The sequence below is a fragment of the Microcaecilia unicolor genome, chromosome 4 (assembly GCF_901765095.1).
Source record: "Microcaecilia unicolor chromosome 4, aMicUni1.1, whole genome shotgun sequence".
NCBI classification, from domain to species: Eukaryota; Metazoa; Chordata; class Amphibia; order Gymnophiona; family Siphonopidae; genus Microcaecilia; species Microcaecilia unicolor.
In genome coordinates this window covers 138,391,908-138,414,337 of record NC_044034.1, presented here as the reverse complement: position 1 = coordinate 138,414,337, position 22,430 = coordinate 138,391,908, and the positions used below count along the sequence as shown (strand labels likewise).

At 43.3% G+C, this 22,430-nt stretch overlaps 1 protein-coding gene across 2 annotated transcripts in view; it reads left to right on the top strand.

The window, feature by feature from the left end:
- The window catches only part of SPON1 (spondin 1), a 170,224-nt gene extending 150,965 nt beyond the window's left edge, over nucleotides 1–19,259 (top strand). For both annotated transcript variants that reach the window (XM_030200636.1, XM_030200635.1), the window contains exon 16: nucleotides 16,191–19,259. In XM_030200636.1, coding sequence (XP_030056496.1) covers nucleotides 16,191–16,354 — 164 coding nt within the window. In that variant the 3' untranslated portion in view covers nucleotides 16,355–19,259. The remainder of the gene's footprint in view (nucleotides 1–16,190) is intronic.
- The last annotated feature ends 3,171 nt before the right edge of the window (nucleotides 19,260–22,430 follow it).

Sequence of the window (22,430 nt, the reverse complement as noted above, 5' to 3'; positions counted from 1 at the left end):
AGACCCCGGCACCGGGCCACCCTTGGAAGACTGGGCCCGGGGAATTTTGCCTCCCTGCCCCCCCTCGGCAGCCCTGGTAGCCCCCATTCTCCAAAGCCCTTCAGTGAAGACCAGTGTATGTAGTCATCCTACTAAATCCCCAGCACATAGAAGTGCTGGAATGATCTCTAGAAATGCTGCCCCACTTTCATTTTAATCATTAAACCTGTGTTGGATGCTGTGAAATGTAGTTGAACTCCATCCAGATATTGCGTATAATGGCTCTCTCCATATCCCACGCTGTCCCAGAATTTTCATGCAGTTTCTTCCTCGCTCTCTCTCTCTCTCTCTCTTTCTCTGCTGGCTATTGCTCCCTCCAAAACCACAAGCTGCCTCTCCTCTTTCTGGAAATCACATTCCTTCAAAATGGACATACATGTTAACTACAGTATTTCCACCCCTGCTATAGAGTTAGACTGCCTATGTAATCTCAAAGTACTCATTCACATCTGGAGAATTCTTCAAAGAGTAATAGGATTTTTAAAAGGTTTTATAATATGTTATAGAAAATTTATATATATATATATATATATATATATATATATATATATATATATATATATATATATATAACAGTGGGCTAAATATTCAAAAGGTTTGCCTGGTTAACGTTTTGAACTAACTAGCCAAATCTTTTCTTTTGAAATCTCAGGGCTCTCTACTAGTTAAATTTTATCTGGACAATTATAATTTTACTGGCCAGTAATCAGCTGGTGGCAGTCAATGTTTCTTAAAAAACTGGCTACTGCTGGCTAAATTAATCCTTGATGTTCACTATTGACCCCTATCTGGTACTGAATATTCAAGAACTTGGTAATGCCGGAAAGTTACCGAGGTACAGCCGATTTTTTCAGTGCTGTACTAGTATATACCTGAGCATAATTAGATCAGCTTGATATGTGGTCATCTGTCCAGACACCAGCACCTAATATTTGCAGAGCCCGAATAATTTCCTGCTGCATCCCAGCTTCAGCCCCAAGTTGCCCCAGCAGTAACCAGGTAACACCGGGTTGGTCTATCCAGGTAAGTGCTGCTGAAAATCTGGTTATGGCCCAGTCAGTGGAACTTATCCGATAGGAGCTTTTCCTATTCAAAAATGCCTTGCTGAATATTGACCCCAAGGATCTGATATTTAAATGATTTATGCCCCTGACTTTGAGAGTTAGGCTCATAAATTGGTCTCTGAAAATTTACTAGGGCTGAGTGTATACATTTTTACTCAAAATTTCACTAAATTCTTTAATTCAGGAGCATAAAACATGGGTGATGATAAGGCATATTTAGGGTGGGGAAATAGTTAGGAGCTTAGCACTGATTTCCAGCACCAGGATCATAAATTAGGCTGATAAATCTAGACAAATATGGCAGAAATTTACCTCACTTAGGAGTATACTGCTCTGAAAAGCCAGAACACAGTCGCTAACTTGCTAGATGTCCTGTAGTTACTGTGTATTTCTTAATATGAAGCCATTTAACATTTGGATGCAAAAGTCCAAAACACAGTATCTTTTGATAAATGGGAGATATATTAAGCCAGAACACAGTACTGTAGTCAAGAATAATATGCTGGGGATTATTCAAAGAAATCAGTTCTTTGGACTTTTCTCATATTTACATTCTCAACAGTTACTGTGTTTTGGCTTTTCTGGGCAGTATGAATTTGGGAGCTCAGCATTTTATGAATATTTGGGCCCTACAGGGTCCTTTTACTAAGGAACGCTAATGGATTTAGCATGCGCTAACAAATCCATGCAGCTCATAGGTATATAATGGGCTGTACTGCATTTAGTGATTATGCTGGGAGGGAATTGGAAGCATGTCAGCAGCATGGTTATTATTTTACTGGATAGCACCAGTATTCAATCCAACAGGTTATTTTTAAGCTAATAACACTATGTAAATGCAGTAGCTATCCTAAATCAGAGAACTTGCCAATAGTGCATTTTAAATCAGATAACCCACTGCTGAATAGTGTCAGTATTGTGTATTCTGTGCTGTATAATGCAATCTGTTAACAAGTTCTCAATTTTTGTAGTAATGTGAGATTCTTGTGGAATGAAAGCAAGAGAAAGTACAAAGACTGGATGGGGACTGATAGATGTACAGAAGAGCTTGGACTTGCTAGGGAATATGAATGGAGGAAAATGAAGCCAGCATTTTCATGTGAGAATCTTGGCTAGAAGCTGACAGTTAACAGATAACCAATTTTAAAAGATAAGCTGAGGGAGGCGTGGGTTTGTGACGCAAAACAAACTGCAGCTGAGTTTTGAAGGGCCAGGAACGGAAGGATGAGAGCAGAAACAAAGCTTTATAATAGTCTTAACACAATAATATATATGGGAGGGAAGAGACTCTGTCGGAGGGTACAACACACAAACCATGGAAAAGAAAGGAACACATTGTTCAAATGTTAAATGACTGGTAACTGAGTAAGAAAATGAGCTTGGAACTATGTAAACGATAGAAGAAAGAAGAAAGGATTGAAGACTTCAAAAAGGGTTGTGGCAGAAGTGGAAAAGCCAAGAATGAAAGCTGGTAGTACGAAAGACAGGATCTAATTTTTTACTCATATTTTTAGTGGCATTCAGAGAAAAATAATCTGGAAATGGATCCAAGAAGAAGGTGATGAAAGCCAGGAAAAGAAAGAGAGAGAGATCTTTTTGTCATTGGTAAAACAATGTTACATAAATAAGCTTTTATTTACTGCCTGTTCCAAAGGTACTAAGCAGTATACAAGCTCGAGGAGCCACATCTATTGAACAAGTACAAAATCCAAATAATGAAGGATGTCAATAATGAAGTAATTAAAAATAAAGTACTTAAAATGAGGACTCTTTGATTAATTTCAATTTCAAAAGACATTTTATATACCGCTAATATTCCCTACATAGAGGTAGAGATAACAAAAGATAGCAAGAAATTTAAGCCAGGCTAAGAAGGAGAGTTAAGTGGAAGGGTTAGGGAACAGTTTTTAGTTTATTTCTGAAACTGAGGTAATCTTTCTCTTTCCTAATTCCAATAGGTAGAGCATTTCACAGGGATGTTCCGACTACTGGAAAGAGAGAGCCAGAGGTTTTCCAGAACTTGATTCCCTTGTGAGACTGTGAGGAAATGAACAGCTGGTCGCTCATTCTCAAGGAGCGGGCTAGGTTTAGTGACAGTGTGTCGATCAATAGGCTTGAGGTAGTTCTGTATAAGATTTGAAAGATCAAGCAGGCAGCTTTGAAGTTGATATGGTCTTTCATGGGGAGCCAGTGTAATTTACACAGGTATGCTGAAACACTGGTGTGCTTATGCAGTCCATAGATCAATCTAGCTGCAGTGTTCTGTATAATTTGCAACTTCTTGAGCAGACCAGCTTTAATGCTTGCAAACAGGACATTGCAATATTCCAGGTGAGGTAAGATGAGCATTTGGACCAGCAGTGTGAAGGCTTTCTGGTCCAAAAAGGAATGTATCAGACAGAGCTGTCTCAATTTAAACAGAGTTGTCTTCTAGCGCTTATCAATATGGGGAGAGAAGGTTAAGGAGGAATCAAGAAGAACACCAAGCACTCTAGCTTCTGATTCCACTGTAAAGGTCTTGTCGATGCCTACAGTTAGGGTGTCTGGTACTTGAACTCCTGGATTGCGGAACCATAAGATCTTGGTCTTGTGAGGATTCAATTTAAGTTTATTTGTTAGGGCCCAGTTCTGGATGGCTTCCTTCCCAGCTGGTATTAGTTGTGTTATGTCACTGTTTGGATGACATTTTGGTAGAAGGAGGAGAATGTCATCTGCGTAGTAAAGTAGAAATTCACCTAGGCCTACATGCAGTGATCCCCCAGGGATGACATGAAGAAGTTGAATATGAACGGGGAGAGTGACAATCCCTGGGGACCCTACACTCAGGAATCTAAAATTGGGAGAGATCTTGGTTTTGTTTAACAGCATAGCTTCTGTTCGATAGGAATTCCCTAAACCAGTTGACTACAACTCCAGATATGCAAATTTGATCCAGTCGCTCTACAGGATTGTATAGTCAACTGCATCAAAGGCTGCTGATATGTTAAACTGTAGGAGAATCACCTGTTTACCCCTGCAGAAATGTTGATTGACTAAGGGGGTAAGGGTAAGAAGAAGGGATTATATGCTGTGTATGCCACAAATTTACTGCAGACATATGTTTTCAGCACCTTCATGAAGATAGGGATGCCAGTGATTGGGCAAATGTTGGCAGCTGAAGTCAGATCAAGAGCAATTTTACCCATATCAGGAGGCAGTGTACCTTCTTCTAAGAGATCATTGAGTTGGTCGGTCATCCATAGAATAACTTTGGTGGGGATGGATGTGAGAACAGAAGTAGGGCAACTGTCCAGGAAGGATACATTTTAGCAGTAGGGACTAGGCTTCTTCCAGATAGAGTGGTTGAAATCTAGCCCATTGTTGGTCAGACTTGGCTTCGTGGATGAGGTAAGTACTGGATTGAGGGTTCAGCTCTGGGAAGAGTGGCCTACAGTCTGTAGGCTTGGTCTTAGTTATATCAGTCCAGATCTGGTTAATCTTGTTGGCAAAGAAGTCAGCCAATTCTTGGGCAGGTGGAGTGGCTTGTTGGGTGAAGGCAGTCTTAATGGCCGTTAGTTTACATACATTGAGAAGAGATTCTTGTTGCTTAGGGAGTCATGACTTATAAGAGTACTATAGTAGTGTTATTTGGCTTTTGCTACTTTCGATTTGTATAGCCGGAAGGTGGTCCTCCAGTTTGCTTTATCGGTGCTCAAGCGGCTGTTCCTCCAGTACTTTAGGAGGCAAGGGAGTTTTTAGGCAGCTCAAAAGTCAGATTTGTTAATTTTCCCTCTTGAATGAATCACTTTGTGGGGTTTATGCTTAGATTGGGGTGATAGACACATATCTATAGTGAAATCTAGTTGGAAATGGTCGGACCAAGGTATAGCCTGCCATTGGAAGGAGCTGATCATGCTTGGAAGGTAAGAGTCAAGGAGATCCAAAGTATGGCCTTGTACGTGAGTTGGACCATTGGAAAATAGCTTAAGTTCGCTCATTTCTAAGAAAGATTTGAAATTATGAACATTGAAGTCTGCATCATCCTCTAGGTGTAAATTTAAGTCACCGAGGATGATCTTTCTGGAGAACTGTGACAGCAAGGATGAGATCACTTCAGTTAGGATAGATTCTGCCTGTGGGCATGAGTCTGGGGGCCTATATAGGATAAGCAGGCCTATCTGGCCAGCAGTATTTGAATCATCATCTAGTTTGCACATTATATATTCCAGTTCAGGGGACATATATGAGGTAATTAGGGATATGGGAAAAATGTCTTGAAGATGAGGGTGAGACCCCTTTCTTTCTTCCCTTAGGGGAGTGTAAGATGTTGTAGCCAGAGGGAGTTAGGTGAGGGATGAGTGGGTTCTTGAGCTCAGTGAGCCATGTTTCAGTAATAGGAAGCGAAGGTCAGAAGCTTCGAGGAGGTATCCGATAATTAAGAGTCTTGTTTCCCAGTGATCTTGCATTGATAAAGAAAGAGGCAGGGGTGTAGCCAGAGCTCGAGGTGGGCGGGGCACATTTTGGTCTGCCGCCTTGCCACCCTGCCACTTCCCACTTCCCACCCACTGCCACAGCAAATACCTTGGCTGGCAGGGGTCCACAGAGACTGGTGCTGGACAATGCATCAGCTGACGGGGTTGGGGACCCCCACCAGCAAAACCAGGGCCCCATAGGAAATATTTGGGGGCCCATGTAGCTACGCCACTGGATAGAGGGCACTGGTTTTAGATGGGAGAAACCCTGGGGTGTAAAGCTCTGCCTAGGTGGAGCAGTGAGAATGCATGTATTGCTGCAGTGGGAGGAATTGAGTGGGAATCTAGATATTAATGGCCCTTTAGTAGGTATAGGATTGGAGGAAGAAGAGGCAATGTGGTGGTGTGTGGCAAGGTCTGGGTTGTTGTCTATACCTTGATTTTCTGTGTCAGTTGCAAACTGTTGGGATGTTGTAAAGCTCAATGGCGCTCATTGTTTTCCCATTTATGGCACCCAAGAGAGCCAGAAATATCAGAAGGAGGCCTCTCATGGTGGTGGGACTATTGGGCAAATTAAGTAGAATGATTGGTCTAAAGGTATTGTACTTACCGTGGGTAAAGAGGTAGAATCTTGCTCCAATGATTGAGTGCTCCCGGTCTAGCAAGGTTGGAAGCTACAGTGATGGTGGGGAGCTGGGAATCTTCCTGCTGACAAGCAGCGGCTTGTACAGTTGAAGAGCCCTGTTGAGGTCATTTGAACAGTTACCGTAGCTTCAGACTTGGATTGACCTCCCTTAAATGCTGCTGCTAAAAATGGGGAGAGGGTCACTAGCGACAGGTAGGATGCTTGGCCTGCTGAGTTAGTGAAAGTTGATTCTATCTCGAAGGCACATTGCACTCTACTTTTGTTTCACTGCACTTCAGGTCTTGGATCTGAAGGCACTGCAGTGCCGCTCTAAGTTTCTGTGTTGCATTGATTGCCTGTGGCCGGAGAGTCCATATGCCAGTATTCTGATGATCCCTCAGCCAAATCACAGGAGCTAGAAACATTCAGTAGAGCATATGCTGGGGCTTCAGTTCTTCCTTCCCTGGGCCTCTGTATCAGGGCCTCCTAATCTTTCTACTCTGGGCCTCTGTTTTGAGGGCCTGTTCAAGACCTGTCTCCTCCTGAGACATAAATGTTTTTAATTTTCTCTGAAAGCTATAATAAGACTGCTTTTCAAGTCAAGAGGGAACTTACTTCAAATAATTGATGATCAATAAGCAAATGAGCTATTCAAATGTCTTTTGTAAGAAAAATCTCTAGCAGAAGGAAAATTTAATAAACATCAGTCTCTGGTTCTATAGGTCCTTAAGCGTGTAGGCCAGCTTAATAAGGTACATAAATGTGCAGGAGACTGTCCTGTGATAGACTTATAAACAAGGCAAGAAACCTTGTATATAATTCTTGCTTGTATCAGAAGCCAGTGTAATTTGATCATTAAAGGTGTAGACCTGTCATGTTTTTTATATTTGAAAATCATTTTTACATCTGTATTTTGTAAAAGTTGTAGTTTGCTTGTAATATTTTCAATATGACAGTGTAAAGAGAATTGCAGTAATCTAGTACTGTCCCAGGCAATGGACAGCTTTTGGATACTTTGTCACTCCAGGAGTCATTTAGTAACAGTGTGGCTAATGTCATTATCTCATGTAATGTACTGCAGGACCTATTTGGGTGATAATTTTATAAGGAGCCACCGTGTTTTAGGGTTCTAGAATGTGTGTATATGCCAGTATTTTTGTTAGTTATACATTTAAGAGGCTACTCGTGTATATAAATGACCTCATAAAATACCAACAAGAGTGAAATTACACACATTTTTTCATGGCGCATACCTTCACTGTGGGCATACAGAAGACAGAGTTTGGGCAGAAACCTCATTTATATGGACCAACTCAGTGGCGTACCCAGACCCAGTATTTTAGATGGGTCAGAGTTAACTTAGATGGGCCCTTCCACGCCACGCCATACCACTCCCCCCTCCCCCCGGAGATATTTAAAAAAATTATAGTTTTTCTTTTCACCTACCCCACATCAACGTCTCTCCTCCTCCACGGTGTCCCGGCATCTACCTGAACGTCGCTAAATGCCGACTCTCCCCAGTGTACCTTATAGGCGTCCCCGGCACCTACAGTGATTCATTATTGCTTCCATTGGCTGGGTGCCACCAGAGAGAAAACTAGAAATGATGTTGGCGAGGGTGGGACCTGGCTGATAGAAGCCTGCGGGGTCAGCACAGGCAGCTATAATGAATCATTGCAGGTGCCAGGGAGCATAGGAGCCAACTTTTCAAAATGATTGGGGGTGCTGAAATTTTTTTTTTACAGGTGGTGCATTCCCCACCGCACTCCCGCCCCCTCTCCTCCCCCCTCCCCCCACATTCCAGCCCCCCCCCCTCCATCCCTCCCAGTTCCAGGCTCCCTCCTGAGAAAGCACTGCGATTTCCAGCCTCACCAGCACCACAGGAATATGGGTTCTGTGAAATTATTGGGTTCAAATGCTCACACTGGATTATGAATCATTAAACATACTATTATTCTTTTATAATAAATTCACCAATAACCACCTTTGTACAACCTAATTAGACTAGGGGGCCCTTCTACTGAACTACATTAAGCTTTAGGCTTAACACACTGTAATGCAGATTTATATGTCTACACACCTAAATAAATAACCTTACCTACGTCATCTGGGACTGGGCTGGCACCTTTCCCTGTACCTCGTCCTCTCTGGCTCACTCTCAGTCTTTGCCCTTCAATCCGGACCGCTAGTAAGCACACCACTGACCACACAGCAGCTGCCTTCGTGCTCCCGAGCTCTCCCTCTGCTGTCTGCAGGCTGCAGCATCCCGCGATTCCCGCCTATGCGGGACAGGAAGTTGAACAATGAAGCTGTGCAGGGCGGGCCATGGCAGGGAGCATCAGGGACTGGAGCGGGAGCCGGCCCGGGACTCGGGAGAGACAGGACAGGAGGACCGAGGACATGATCATGCCGTCACGCGCGGTGCCACCGGCCCACCCCACCACTGCCTAAGTTCGGGCTTCTTCGGCTTCGCGACGGTGGCTCCGCTTCGGGACCGGAAGCTCCTTTGTGCTCTGCCTCTCTGTTGCAGCATGGTGATGATTGATTGATCATCCCGCCTATGCGGAACTGGAAAGAGCAGAGCCAGAGGGAAAGCTTCCGATGGCGAACGAAGGCAGTGTCTGCACACGGAGAGTCAGTCCGGAGCATTGAAGGAAGGAGCCAGGTAGGAGGCGGAGCGAGTGGGTGGACGGACAGAATAGGCGGTTGGTGGCCCAACTGTTTGGGGAGGCTAAAGGGGGCAGGGTTAGGGGTGGGGCCAGGGGTGGGGCTTAAATCCATAATTGTCTGATCACACACAGAAAAAAAATAAAATAAATGTCACAATTAATACCTTTTATTAAATTTAGATATTAGCTATGTATCATATGTCAAAGAATAAAGTGGTTGCTCAAAGCATATACTAACCACAATCGCTCAACTGCAAAACACTATGCACAACTTTGTGCAAAAACACACTCTGAACCTTACTGTACCATAAATATTACACTGGGCAGAACCTAATACACCAATATACCACCCATACGGAAAATGCAGACCGTCAACAATATTGAAACAAGGGATCATAATATCACAATTCTCATGTAGAGCCACAAAACATCCTAATTCATGTTTAATGTGGGATAAAATGTCATAAATAAGTAAATCAACTTTTAATGTTGAACACCTAATTCTCAAAGTGGACATATTCCAAACACTATAATGAAAATAAAATGATCTTTTCTACCTTTGTTGTCTGGTGACTTTGTTTTTCTGATTGTGCTGGCCCAGTGCTTTTCTGATTGTGCTGCTGCTATCTGTCCTCTTAACTCCGTTTCCAGGGCTTCCTTTCCATTTATTTTGTTTACTTTCCGCCTTTCTTCTTCATTTCTTGTCCTACATCCATAAGTAAAAGCTGGGTCCTCCGCAAACTTGACTGTCCAGTGGATCCAGCTTTTGCCTATTTTCTTCATCCATGTGCAGTTTTTTCTACTCTCTTCCTTTTCTGTTATCTCATCTCCTTCCTCACTCCTCCCTTCCCCTCCATGTCCAGCAACCCTCCTCTCCCCTTCCCTCCATCCAGCAACTCTCCTCTCCCCTGCCCTCTCCTCTCCCCTTCTTCCACCATGTCCAGCAACCCTCCTCCCCCTTCCCTCCATCCAGCAACCCTCCTCTCCCCTGCCCTCTCCTCTCCCCTTCTTTTACCATGTCCAGCAACCCTCCTCTCCCCTTCCCTCCATCCAGCAACCCTCCTCTCCCCTTCTTCCACCATGTCCAGCAACCCTCCTCTCCCCTTCCCTCCATCCAGCAACCCTCCTCTCCCCTGCCCTCTCCTCTCCCCGTCTTCCACCATGTCCAGCAACCCTCCTCTCCCCTTCTTCCACCATGTCCAGCAACCCTCCTCTCCCCTTCCCTCCATCCAGCAACCCTCCTCTCCCCTTCTTCCACCATATCCAGCAACCCTCCTCTCCCCTTCTTCCACCATGTCCAGCAACCCTCCTCTCCCCTTCCCTCCATCCAGCAACCCTCCTCTCCCCTGCCCTCTCCTCTCCCCTTCTTCCACCATGTCCAGCAATCCTCCTCTCCCCTGCCCTCTCCTCTCCCCTTCTTCCACCATGTCCAGCAACCCTCCTCTCCCCTTCCCTCCATCCAGCAACCCTCCTCTCCCCTTCTTCCACCATGTGCAGCAACCCTCCTCTCCTCTCCCGTCTGCCCTGTTTCCTTCCGCTCCCCCCCCCCCGTACCTTTAAATATTATAGTTTTGCTGGCATCGCGGGCAGCCGGCATTGAAGACATCGGCAGGCTTATGCCGGTTCCAACAGCCTTCCCTTCCCTCGTTGCAAGTCGGATGATGGCTCCGCCCTCGTAGAAACAGGAAATACGTCAGAAGAGGGCGGAGCCATCATCCGACTTGCAACGAGGGAAGGGAAGGCTGTTGGAACCGGCATAAGCCTGCCGATGTCTTCAATGCTGGCTGCCCGCGACTCCAGCAAAACTATAATATTTAAAGGTACGGCGGGGCAGTGGCGGGCTGGGGAGACTTAGCCTCCCTAAGCCTCTTATACGGGGCGCCTATGACGGACAGCACAGACAGCGGTGCAGCCAACAGGGCAAGGAGTCAGGAGTCGGAACGGACAGTGCAGGGAGGGAGCGGTCACGTCACCGTCGTCACGTGCCACTGCCAAATTATTGGGGGTGCTTGAGCACCCACAGCACCCACGGAGTCGGTGCCTATGCCAGGGAGGCCTGTAAGGTACACCGGGGAGGAATGCGTTTCAGCGATGGGTGGGCAGATGCCAGGAAGCCGCGGAGGAGAGATGTTAATGTGGGGTGCCACCGCTGAGTGGGCCTTAGCAGAAGCATAGCAAGGTTGTGATGGGGAGAGCGGAAAGCAGACTGCGTAGGTGCAACAGACCGCGTGAAAAATACGCACCAGCACTGTTGGAAGCAGGGGCGTAGCTACGGGTGGGCCTGGGTGGGCCCAGGCCCACCCAATCTCAGCACAGGCCCGCCCACTCTGACAGCCAATCGGTGCCTGTCTTTTCAGCAGCTCACTCTGTTTCCTCGTCTGACTCTCATTATTCCATCGGGCTCTCCCTGAGTCAATCAGCACCGAGACTAAAAACGGCCCGAGTTTCCCTCCTGTCTCCTGGCTCTAATGCTGTCCGACAGGCCCTATCTCCTGGCTACAACGCTGTCTGACCAGCCTGACTTCCACCTACCTGCCTACTGTCTCCCTGCTGAGTTTATCTGCACTGATGACATCTAACTACGGAGAGGCGATTGAACAGCCTGCAACTGAGCTGCGATTGAATCAGCCTAACAGTCTCCTGTCTCCCTGCTGAGTTTATCTTCAGGCTCAGGGAAAGGATGGGGTGATTGGAGATGAATAGCTTCAGTAATTCGGATCCTATCGGGGCGGCGTCAGGCAGCGGGGGCTGGGAGACCTGTTCTGGTATGGGGCTATAATCTGCTGTCATCAAGGCTGCTCCTGCATGCTGATAGCTAGCCTGTCCTCCCACTCTCACATAAAGTCTGCTCCCTGCAGCTCAGTCACACAGAGCCTGCCCCTCCTCCACAGCTGGTGCACACACAGCCTGCCCCCCCTGCGGCCCATTCACTCACCGGATGTCTCCCCTGAGGCCCATGCACACTGATCTTCCAGGACTCGGGTTTCTCCCCCCCCCTACCAGGCAGACATAGAGTGACTGAGCAGTGAACTCCTAGAACCTGGAATCCCAGGTGCACACTCATCGGGGGCAATAGATCTCTATAGGAATCTCAAGACCAGGTAACAAAAATGTTTTAATTTGTGTAATACCAGGTTTAAACAAAAATGTTGTGTATTTAATGTTGGTGGGTTTCTGGGTGGGGGTGGGCTCTGTAGTGCCAAGAACGTTAAAAAAAGTTTTCATATATAAAACTTCTTTAAAAAACTTGGGCACTGCAGAGACCACCCCCTACCGAGAAACCCACCAACATTAAATATAAATGTTGGTGGGTTTTATATTTTATTCTGATGTGCATCAGGGTTGGGGGGAGGGGAGATGGCTACAGGGATGATTGGGGGGGGGGGGGGGGAAGGGTAGGGCTGATGCTGGGCTACAGAGAGGGATGGGGGTAGGGAAGGGCAAGGCTGATTCTGAGCTACAGGCCAATTTCAAAATTTTGGTCCTCTATTCTCAATTGATGAGGGTTAATCTGTGTTCTGAATGTGATCCAGGTGAGAGATTCTGCTTGCATATGGTTTGAATGGGATCTGTATCAGTCTGACTTGTCTGTTTTGTTCCAATGGAACACATTGCTGTTGTGTATATTCACTGCTGCGTTTTTAAAGGTGCTGTTATTGGTATTTGTGTGTTCAGAACTGGTGGCATTAAGGTTTGCAACATAGGTTCCAAGTATGTATATGGTTTATGTTGATGCAGGACAACTGCTGGGCAGACTGTTTATTAAAAAGCTGTCATCAAGTGCACTCTAAGGCATTATTTAGGAGTGTCCCAAGAAACACTACTCACACCCATATACATAGTGCCCACCCATATTAGCTCTGGGCCCACCCAAAATGTTAGGTCTGGCTACGCCACTGGTTGGAAGTCCATTTAGGGGAGCCATTGCTCCCCTTGTGCCCCCCTAACTACACCACTGGGCCTGAAACAAGAATGGATGGGCCTGTGCCCACCCAACCCCACCTGTAGCTATGCCACAGCACCAACTATAAAACTCTAATTTACATACATATCTGCAGAAAGCTTTGGAGATGCATACGGGCTAATGTCCATATGTATGCATGTTCACACCTATACTAGTATTTTATGAAGCTGAATAGGCATGTGCTTCACTGTATAAAATAGTCATGTGAGAACATGCAATAACTAGGCAATGACTTTACAAAATTACTCTCTGTAGCTAATGGCTCCTGGTGTAGATAATGCATGTTAATGGTGTTACAGAGCTCTTATTACATTACCCTCTACACCCCATCCAGAGTTCTCTACTCTGCTTCTGAGCACTATCTTTCAATTCCATCTTTTTTTATGAACAGCCCCTTAATTCTGGAATTCTCCCCCCCCCCCCCCACACACACACATAACCTTAGAGCAAAACATTCTTATTTAAAATTGAGATGAACACTGAAACTCTATATTTTTCTCCCAAGCTATACGTGACTTGACTGGGCAGTAAGTTGCACACACAGGCCTTAGGCCCCCATCTTCTGTTTTGATATGTTTTTATTTATTATGGCTTTGATGGCTGCTATTGACTGGGTAATAGGTTGCACAAGCCCCCATCTTCTGTTTTGTTGCTTCTTTTTTTTTTTTTTGAGTTGTTGATTTTTTTTTTAATTGTAAATTGTTTTGAGTGCTCAGATTGAAAGGTGGTAATTCAATAGCTGATAAAGTACTCACTAAGTGGTAGAACGTTATCTTGTTTTAATAGAAGCCATGTTAGGGGTGTTCTAGGGCTCTGCTGAAGCAGCAATATTGAGCCCCTAACAGACTATGGGGCCTTTTTACAAAGTTGTGTAAGGGCCTACATGCATCCAGCATGCGCCAAATCGACATTACCGTCCAGCTACCACGTGCCTCGGGTGATAATTCTGAATTTGGCGTGCACCGAAAAGATGCAGTAGAAAATATTTTCTGTTTTTTACTGCATGGCGCTTACCCGGCAGTAGATGGCAGTATGCGTGTGCTGCATGCTTACCACCCGGGTAGTGTGTGAGACCTTACCACTAAGTCAATGGGTGGCAGTAAAGCCTGAGGCCGAAAATGGACGCGTGCTGGTTTGTATTTTGCCGCATGTCCATTTTCCGGTTCCTTAAGAAAAGGCCCTTTTTCCAGGATGCGGTAAAAACTGGCCCAGCACACGCACAAAAGATGCGCTCGCACTGCTGCAGGCCACTTTTTGCCATAGCTTAGTAAAAGGGCCCCTATCTGTCCAAGTTTGGATATGTCAACAGTTATCCATCTAAATTTATATGGCACTTATATGTTCCTAAAAACTAAAGCAATATTAAGGAAGACATAACCTAAAAGTTGAAAAGCACCAAAGCTAAAGAAATGTTTTGCAATAACAAAGCAGGTATGGAGAAAACATCAAAACAAATGTGCAAAAAAACCCCCAGGTTATTTCAAACTCCTGCCTTAAAATACAAAGTTCTTTGTGTTTTTGACAAGTTCTTATAATTTGTCAAAAACATCTACTGGATTTGTTATGACGTTACTGTAACACCATTGTTAAAAACCAGTTTCTATAAACTACCTTATAATTCATTAATTCTTTATTAGCTTAATATACCTCCATATACTTCAGAAATGTTTAAAGTAAAGCATGAGCACTTATCTGCAACTTGCAGTCATCAGCACTGAAGCAATGCAATGCCCTTGCTGCACATTTCTTTTGATGTCTTTTCTCCTCCAGTTTGCTATTGCAAAAAAATTATTTAAAAACATTCTTTAGCTGTGGTGCTTTTCAGTGTTTAGGTTATGTCCTCCTTACTATTGCTTTGGTTATTATTTAGAGTAAGGTGTATTTGTTGTTCCTGTTTTATGTTTCCACCATTGAATGTATGTATAACTGTAATTAGGACAGATTTTGTCTTTTTCTTTTAATATTAATAATTATCTTTTTTTTTGTTTTAACATTAATCTTTTTATTTTTACATTTATAGCCTGCTTTGATCTCAAACCGGGTTATATAAAAGCATTCATAAAAATATAACAAAACAGTACAATATCAGAAAACACCAGATGATAATCCAACCCCCCCCCCCCCCAACAATATTATATACTGCAAAAAGGGCTATAGAACAGTCCAGGGACTAAATCTTATTAAACGCCTGTACCACAGAACCCGGTTTACTAAGCCGTGCTAATTATTCCTATGGGCATCTAAACGGTTAGCGCGCGCTAATGCTTAGTGTGCACTAAACATGCTAGTGCACCTTAGTAAACAGGGCCCAAAAAGTCTTTTAAAATTTCTAGGGCATAATCTTAATAAATTATTCCACAATTCTGCACTTGCAATAGAGAAGGATCATTTTCATGTGTCAGAGAAGTGGCAAGTCATAACACATAATTGCTTTGCTGTATTTGTATTTAAATATCATGTAATTCACCTTGTATAGTTCATTGAATCAAAAGGGCAGAATAAAAGTATGCTATTAAATTAAACTTAACCTGTCTAAAGTTATACAGTGCCTGTCTAACTCATTATCTAGCTCAGACTGCTTAGGAAATGGTTAGCATATCACAGAGTTAAGCTATCATATCATCAAAGTGAAAACAAGCAGGGCCCTTTTACAAAGTGGCAGTAAGCCCAATGCGAGTTTATTGAATGCTAATCTGGAACTACCGCTGGCCCAACACAGGCACCGGTGGTAGTTCCAGCCCCAGCGTGCGCCATTTCCCGCACTGGGGGAAACAGGGCTGCATTTTTTAGCACAGCGCTAACCTGGCAGTAATCAGGCAGCATTGCACGCTACCCGGATACCGCCGGGTTAGCAACGGAGCCCTTACCGCCACCTTTATGGGTGGTATTAAGTGCTCCTCCTCGCATGGCCACATGGTAAGAGCAATCTTACCACATGGCCATGACTATTTTCAGCCTTTTTTACTCAATGCAGTAAAAAGGGCCTCAGCGTATGGCAAAAATGCCCCCCGCTGCTAGCGCAGGGCTCTTTTTACTGTAGCTTGGTAAAAGGACCCTGTGGTGAGTAAGATGAGGCCCAATAGAGAATTAGGTGTGACATACCAACAGAAAATAGCTTAGAAATAAGATCAGGGTAGCCATCAGTAATGACAATCGAATGTGACTAAAGATGTCCTAGGAAGTACACCAGGGTAAGTTGAGTAAAATAAAAGGATAAAAAGCTGATTGATAGGAAGCTAGAGATGAAATATAAAGAAGGAAAGTTTGTATTTGATGGTATATTTCTACATTGTAATGCTTTGAAAAGCCCCAGTACCTTCCCCATCAACCCTAAAATTACTGTTTCCTTTTAACTGAATCAGTGACTCTCATGTCTAGGTTGTAAAATGAGGCCATGGACTATGTGGACAGAATGTACCAAATTATGTGGAGGAGGAATTCAGGAACGCTTCATGACTGTGAAGAAAAGGTTCAAAAACTCTCAATTCACAAGCTGCAAAGACAAGAAGGAGCTGAGAGCATGTAATGTTCAATCTTGTTAGCAAGCTGGAGGCCTCAAAGAAATACATTCACTACTAAACGCAAAGCCAACCTTGATTTGATTTTTTTTTCTTCCTTGGCTCTACATAGCCTCTACTTTTCCAGGGGGATCTGCTTCAGAGTCTTGCAGGTGCAAGAACTGTATTTTGTACATCTATCTTCATAAAAACAACTGGAGTATATGACTTGTTAATGCTCCATCTTCAGAAATTTACTACATACTAAACCATATAGAGGCACAGAAAAACTCAAATGCTTACGCCTAGATATATTTATGTAATTATATCCATATAAGCAAGAATATTTAACCTGAAACCATGAGATGCATGTACATGTGGTTATGAAAAAAAGAAACAGATTTTCAAAGGTTTGTTGTGTTTGGAAGTAAATGGAAGTGTTTTGATTGGATATGGAAGATATCTATCACAGTATTTGGTACAGCCATTGCACATTTTCACTAGGAAATAATATCAAATACTATCTCTACCTTTCCTTATCAAGCTGGACCAGCATTTAGAAATGTTATCCTATTTTAATTGTGCTAGATAAAACTTTTTTCAAAAATGGTTTTAACTTCCCACTAAATCTTTTATTTTAAACAGAAAATACAACCCAACTAAAAAGCCAAATTCTGTGCTATAATGTGTCACAAAGTTAATGAGGAGAAAAATGTTTGAGGGACATTCAAATACTTCAGGCATAGAAGTAATAAACACAAAATATATTTCTCTGGGAAAAAACCCGTAGAATAATGGAGGCCCGTAGTCTGAGATTTTGCTTGTTTCATTGCAAACAAAATCAGATTTGTCTGAGCTTCTGCTACTTGGACACACTATTCAGAAAGTAGATTTCATCTCATTAAATCATTGATGGAAGCTTTTGGAAACAGAAATCAAGAGATTAAAAACAGGTCTAGTCGGTTTTTACTTTATTGCTTTCATAATTCCTTTTAAATAGCTAATATGCACTTCTGACAATTTTTGCATAAATTCTCAGTTAAAAAATATAATGCAGAGAAACTTTTGTACTATTCTCCAGTTCCATGGTTCCCAACCTTGTCCTGAGGGACCACAGGCCAGATATTAAGGATATCCACAATGAATATGCATAAGAGAAATTTGCATTCAGTGGAAGCAGTGCATGCAAATCTACCTCATGAATATTTATTGTGGATATCCTAAAAACCTGACTGTGATACCCTTGGATAGGTTTGTAACCACGGTGTTAGAGAGTATGTTGACAAAATTGAAATGAATACAAACTTGGAGATTCCATAAATAGTGGATCCAAAAAACTCCTCTCACGGATAGTGTTTCTTGAACAAGGTCTTTATTCAAATCAATAAAAAAACGACCCGACACGAGTCGTGTTTCTGCCGTAAAGGCCTGCGTCAGGGGTCTATTGATTTTGAATACAAAAATAATCTGACAAAACGAATATCTCTTAGTCGTTTGTCTACTATCTGAGATATCACATACTATGTTTTGTCAGATTATTTTTGTATCCAAAATCAATAGACCACTGACGCAGGCCTTTATGGCCGAAACACGACTCGTGTCGGGTCGTTTTTTATTGATTTGAATAAAGACCTTGTTCAAGAAACGCCATCTGTGAGAGGAGGTTTTTGGATCCACTGTTCATTTGTTTGGCTTTCGTTTCTCTTGTGGAGAGATCACCTTCTGTAGGTGTTGATTCCATAAATAGACCATTTCAGAAATGGCCTAACCTTTGCTGGTCTTAAGAACCCATAAGTTAACAGTCCTCTTCTACCACTTTGGGTGTGACCAAAATTCACACGTGCCTCTCAAAGTGCCCTTGATAGAATTAGGGGGTTATTGTATAAAACAGTGTTATACACCCTAGTTTCTTATAAATTTAGCCCCAAATTGTGAACACATCTTAATTGAATAATTAGCTGATTAGCGCCAATAATTGGCTTTTTAACAAGCTATTATTGGTGTCAATTGTAAAGATGTATGTGTGTAAATTTAGTTGTGTGATTTGCACTTAAATTTTACGCTCATCCCACAAAAATGGGGCATGGAAGTAGGAGGGTCATGGGTGGGTTCAAGGCAGATTGTGGGTGCGGTTTTTTTTCTACATGCACAATTATAGAATAAGGAGACTTTGTGCTTAAATTTAGGTGTGGGTATTTGCACCATGTTTTCGTTGGTGCAAATGGACATGTCTAAATTTAAGCAGACCCTGGGACTTAAGCACTATTCTATAAACCACATCAAACTTTAGGCACAGCTTTTAGAATAGCACTTAGTGTTTGTCTTGGTGTCATTTCTAGAATGTAGCCCTAAGGATGGAAGTTTTCAAGGTGCGGTAAAAGTTTGCTGACTCCCATGGTAAGTGAATAACTCTGCTCGCGAACCACCTCACAAGCAGCATTATTCTAACGGCCCCTAAGCATCAGGCCTCAAAGCTGTGGCCTGATGCTCGATGGCTCAAGCTTAAAGGGGCCATGGTGCAATTCCATCAGATCAACAACCCCCACCCCGCTCATTCTCCCACTACCATTAGGAGTCATGTTTCCGTACATAGATAAATCACCACCCCACTACATCTGCTAAATTCTGGTTAGTGGTATAAATGAATCACTATCCCACCAATCTGTTAAATCTTGTTTAGTGCTGTAACATAGAAACATAGAAAAATGTAGGCAGATAAAGACCACATGGCCTATTCAGTCTGCCAGTCATGCCATCTTCTCTCCCTATCCACTTCCTTAGAGCGCCTATGCACTTGTCCCAAGCTCTCTTGAATTCAGATACTGTTTTCATCTCCACCACTAACACAAGGAGGCTATTCCATAAATTCAACACCTTTTCCGTGAAGAAGTATTTCCTCAGGTTACTTCAGAGTCTACCCCCTTTCACCTTTATCCTATGTCCCCTTATTGCAAAGCTTCCTTTCAATTGAGACTTGCCTTCTGTACATTTATGCCGCATAGGTATTTAAATGCCTCTATCATATATCCCCTCTCCTGTCTTTCCTCTAGAATCAACATATTGAGATCTTTAAGCCTGACCCTATATGCTTTATTACAAAGACCGCTGACCATTTTAGTAGCCACCCTCTGGACTAACTCCATACCTGTTTATACCTTTTGAAGGTGCGGTCTCCAGAATTGTACACAATATTCTAAATGAGGTCTCACAAGAATCTTATACAAGGGCATCATCACCTCCTTTTTCCTACTAGCCATTCCTCTCCCTATGCACCCAAGCAGCCTTCTAGCTTTTGCCTTCACCTTTTCTACTTGATTGGCCACCTTAAGACCATCAAATACGATCACACTCAAATCCTGCTCCTCTTTCGTGCACAAATGTTCTTCACCCCTTAAACTGTACCTTTCCCTTGGGTTTTTGAAGCCCAAATGCACGACCCTGCATTTTTTAGCATTAAATTTTAGCTGCCAAATTCCAGACCATTGCTCCAGCTTTGCTAAGTCCTTCATCATGTTATCCACACTGTCAGAGGTCCTACCCTATTGCAGATTTTGGTAATATCCACAAAGAGGCACCCTTCAGCAGTATTGCTCATAAAAATGTTAAAAAGAACTGGCCCAGGAACTGAAACATGCAGCACACCACTGGTAATATCCTTTTCCTCAGAATGAGCTCCATTTACTACTACCCTCTATCGCCTTCCACTCAACCAGTTCCTAACCCAGTCAGTCACTTTAGGGCCCATACTGAGGGCACTCAGTTTATTTAATAGTCATCTGTGTGGAACCATGTGAAAGACTTTGCTAAAATCTAAATACACCACATATGGCACTCTCCCTCGATCCAACTATCTGGTCACCTAGTCATAGAAATTAACCAGATTTGTCTGACAAGACCTGCTTCTAGTGAAACCATGTTGCCTTGGGTCCTATAATCCACTGGATTCCAAAAGCGTTACTATTCCCTGTTTTTAAAGCATTTCCACTAATTTACTTACCACAGAAGTCAGACTTACTGGCCTGTAGTTCCCAACCTTTTCTTTACTTCCATTTTTGTGGAGAGAGACCACATCTGCTCTTCTCCAGTCCTCCAGAGAAGAAGTCAACCAGCGGAGCCACTACAACTTACATAAGAATTACTGGGTCAGACCACAATGGTCCATCTATCCCAGTATCTTGCTTCCAACAGTGGCCAATCCAGGTCACAAGTACCTAGCAGAAACCCAATTAGTAGCAATATTCCCTAAGTTCCTTCAGTACCCTTGGATGTATGCCATCTGGCCCCATCGCCTTGTCCACCTTTAGTTTAGCCAGCTCCTCATGAACAAAGTCCTCTGAAAATCATTCAGGGCTTTCACAGCTCCATTCCTATTTGTGTTTGTCTTTTGCAGTCCTGCTCCTGGCCCTAGATGAATCATTACCCTGCCACATCTGCTAAATTCTGTTTGGTACTCCAGATTGATCACCCCCCCCCCCCCCCCCCACTGCCACATCTGCTCAATTCTGTTTGGTACTATAGATTGATCACCACCCTGCCACATCTGCTAAATCACTATAGATTGATCGCCACCCCAATAGAACATTACAACATAGGATTTGCCATTCTGGGTCAGAGTAAAGGTCCATTTAGCCCAGCATCCTGTTTTCTCTAACAGAGGCCAGCGCAGGTCACAAGTACCTGGCAGATACCATAAAATGGATTAATGGAAAAAAGCTGAGTTTACAGCTGTGCTAGAAATGGGCTTACTGTTCAGGAAAGTCCCATGCTAGGTCCATTGGCAGAATGATCCCTGGATATTCAATGCCTAGCTCCTGGTACTGACTATCTGGGTGTGTGTGCTGACCCACAAGTTAACCGGGCACTGGCTAATATTCAGACTGGTGCCTGGTTAATTTAGCGCATAAAGTTATGACAGCCTTTTTGCTGTCTTAACTTTATGCACTTAGCCAGTTAGCGTACTGGATATTGCCACTAACTGGCCAAGTCCTGGATACACTCAAGCTCTCCTCCCACATCGTCCCTAATGTATAAGCTAAAACCTGGCCAGTTAGTGGAGATATTCAGCGACCTTACCCAGTTAAGTGCTGCTGAATTGTTGGCCAGTTCAATGGGGTTTAACCAGGCTTGAGCCTCTCCTGCCTAGTTAAATCCTTTGAATATCAGCCCCAATATATCTATTCTACCTTATTCCTACTCTGTACATTCTTCACTAATCTTATCTCATTTACTTTGCAGTAGAATGTATGAACTAAAATAGCTTTGTAAAAATATTTAAGTACTACTTTTTAAAAAAAGAAATAAAATTAAAAATGTTGATTTTCTGTAATGAAAACAAAACCATTCTCATATATGTTATGTAGAATTACTGCAGATTTACTTTAAACGTCATAGTATATTATTCATTGCAGGCTCCTTTTACCAAGCTGCGGCAAATGGGGGCCTGCACTAGGCCCCCTTTTACCGCAGTGGGTAAAAGACAGGTTTAAAAAAAAAAAAAGAAATGGATGTGCGACAAGTGAAGCACTTGTCGTGCATCTAATTCAACTGGGAGCACTTACCCATTGAGGTGACATTAAGGACTCCCACACTACCCCGGCGGTAACCAGGCAGCGCGCGGCACTGCCCGGTTACCGCTGGGTACACACTGTCACTACAAAAAAAAATTGTAGCGCTGGATCTGACGTGCAGTGGGGGTGGGAGCTACCACTGGGCTGCTGTGGTAGCCCAGCGGCAGTTCCTTTCCAGCGAGCAGTAAGCCCGCATTGGGCTTATTGCTGCTTTGAAAAAGGTGCCCTGCATTTGCTGATACCATGTGTCAAAGACAAATATTGTTATATGATGAAGGATGTCTTTAATTACTCAGACTATTGAAAAAAAAAAAGAAGCCCAGGTATTGTTGCAGTGTCTCACACCTCCTGCCTGTTTGTTTGTGTTTAGTGTTTAACTTTGTGATTTTATTCTAACATGTTGTAGAAGCTTTGCAAGCATTTAACGACAAAATGTAGAGCTTAACAAAAATTGTTTTATGTGTGCCATATGATTTTTCTTTTATGGATTTATCCCCTTTTGTTTTGTTGTGTACATTTTGATATTTCTCACCAATGCCTTTGTATAAATGTTT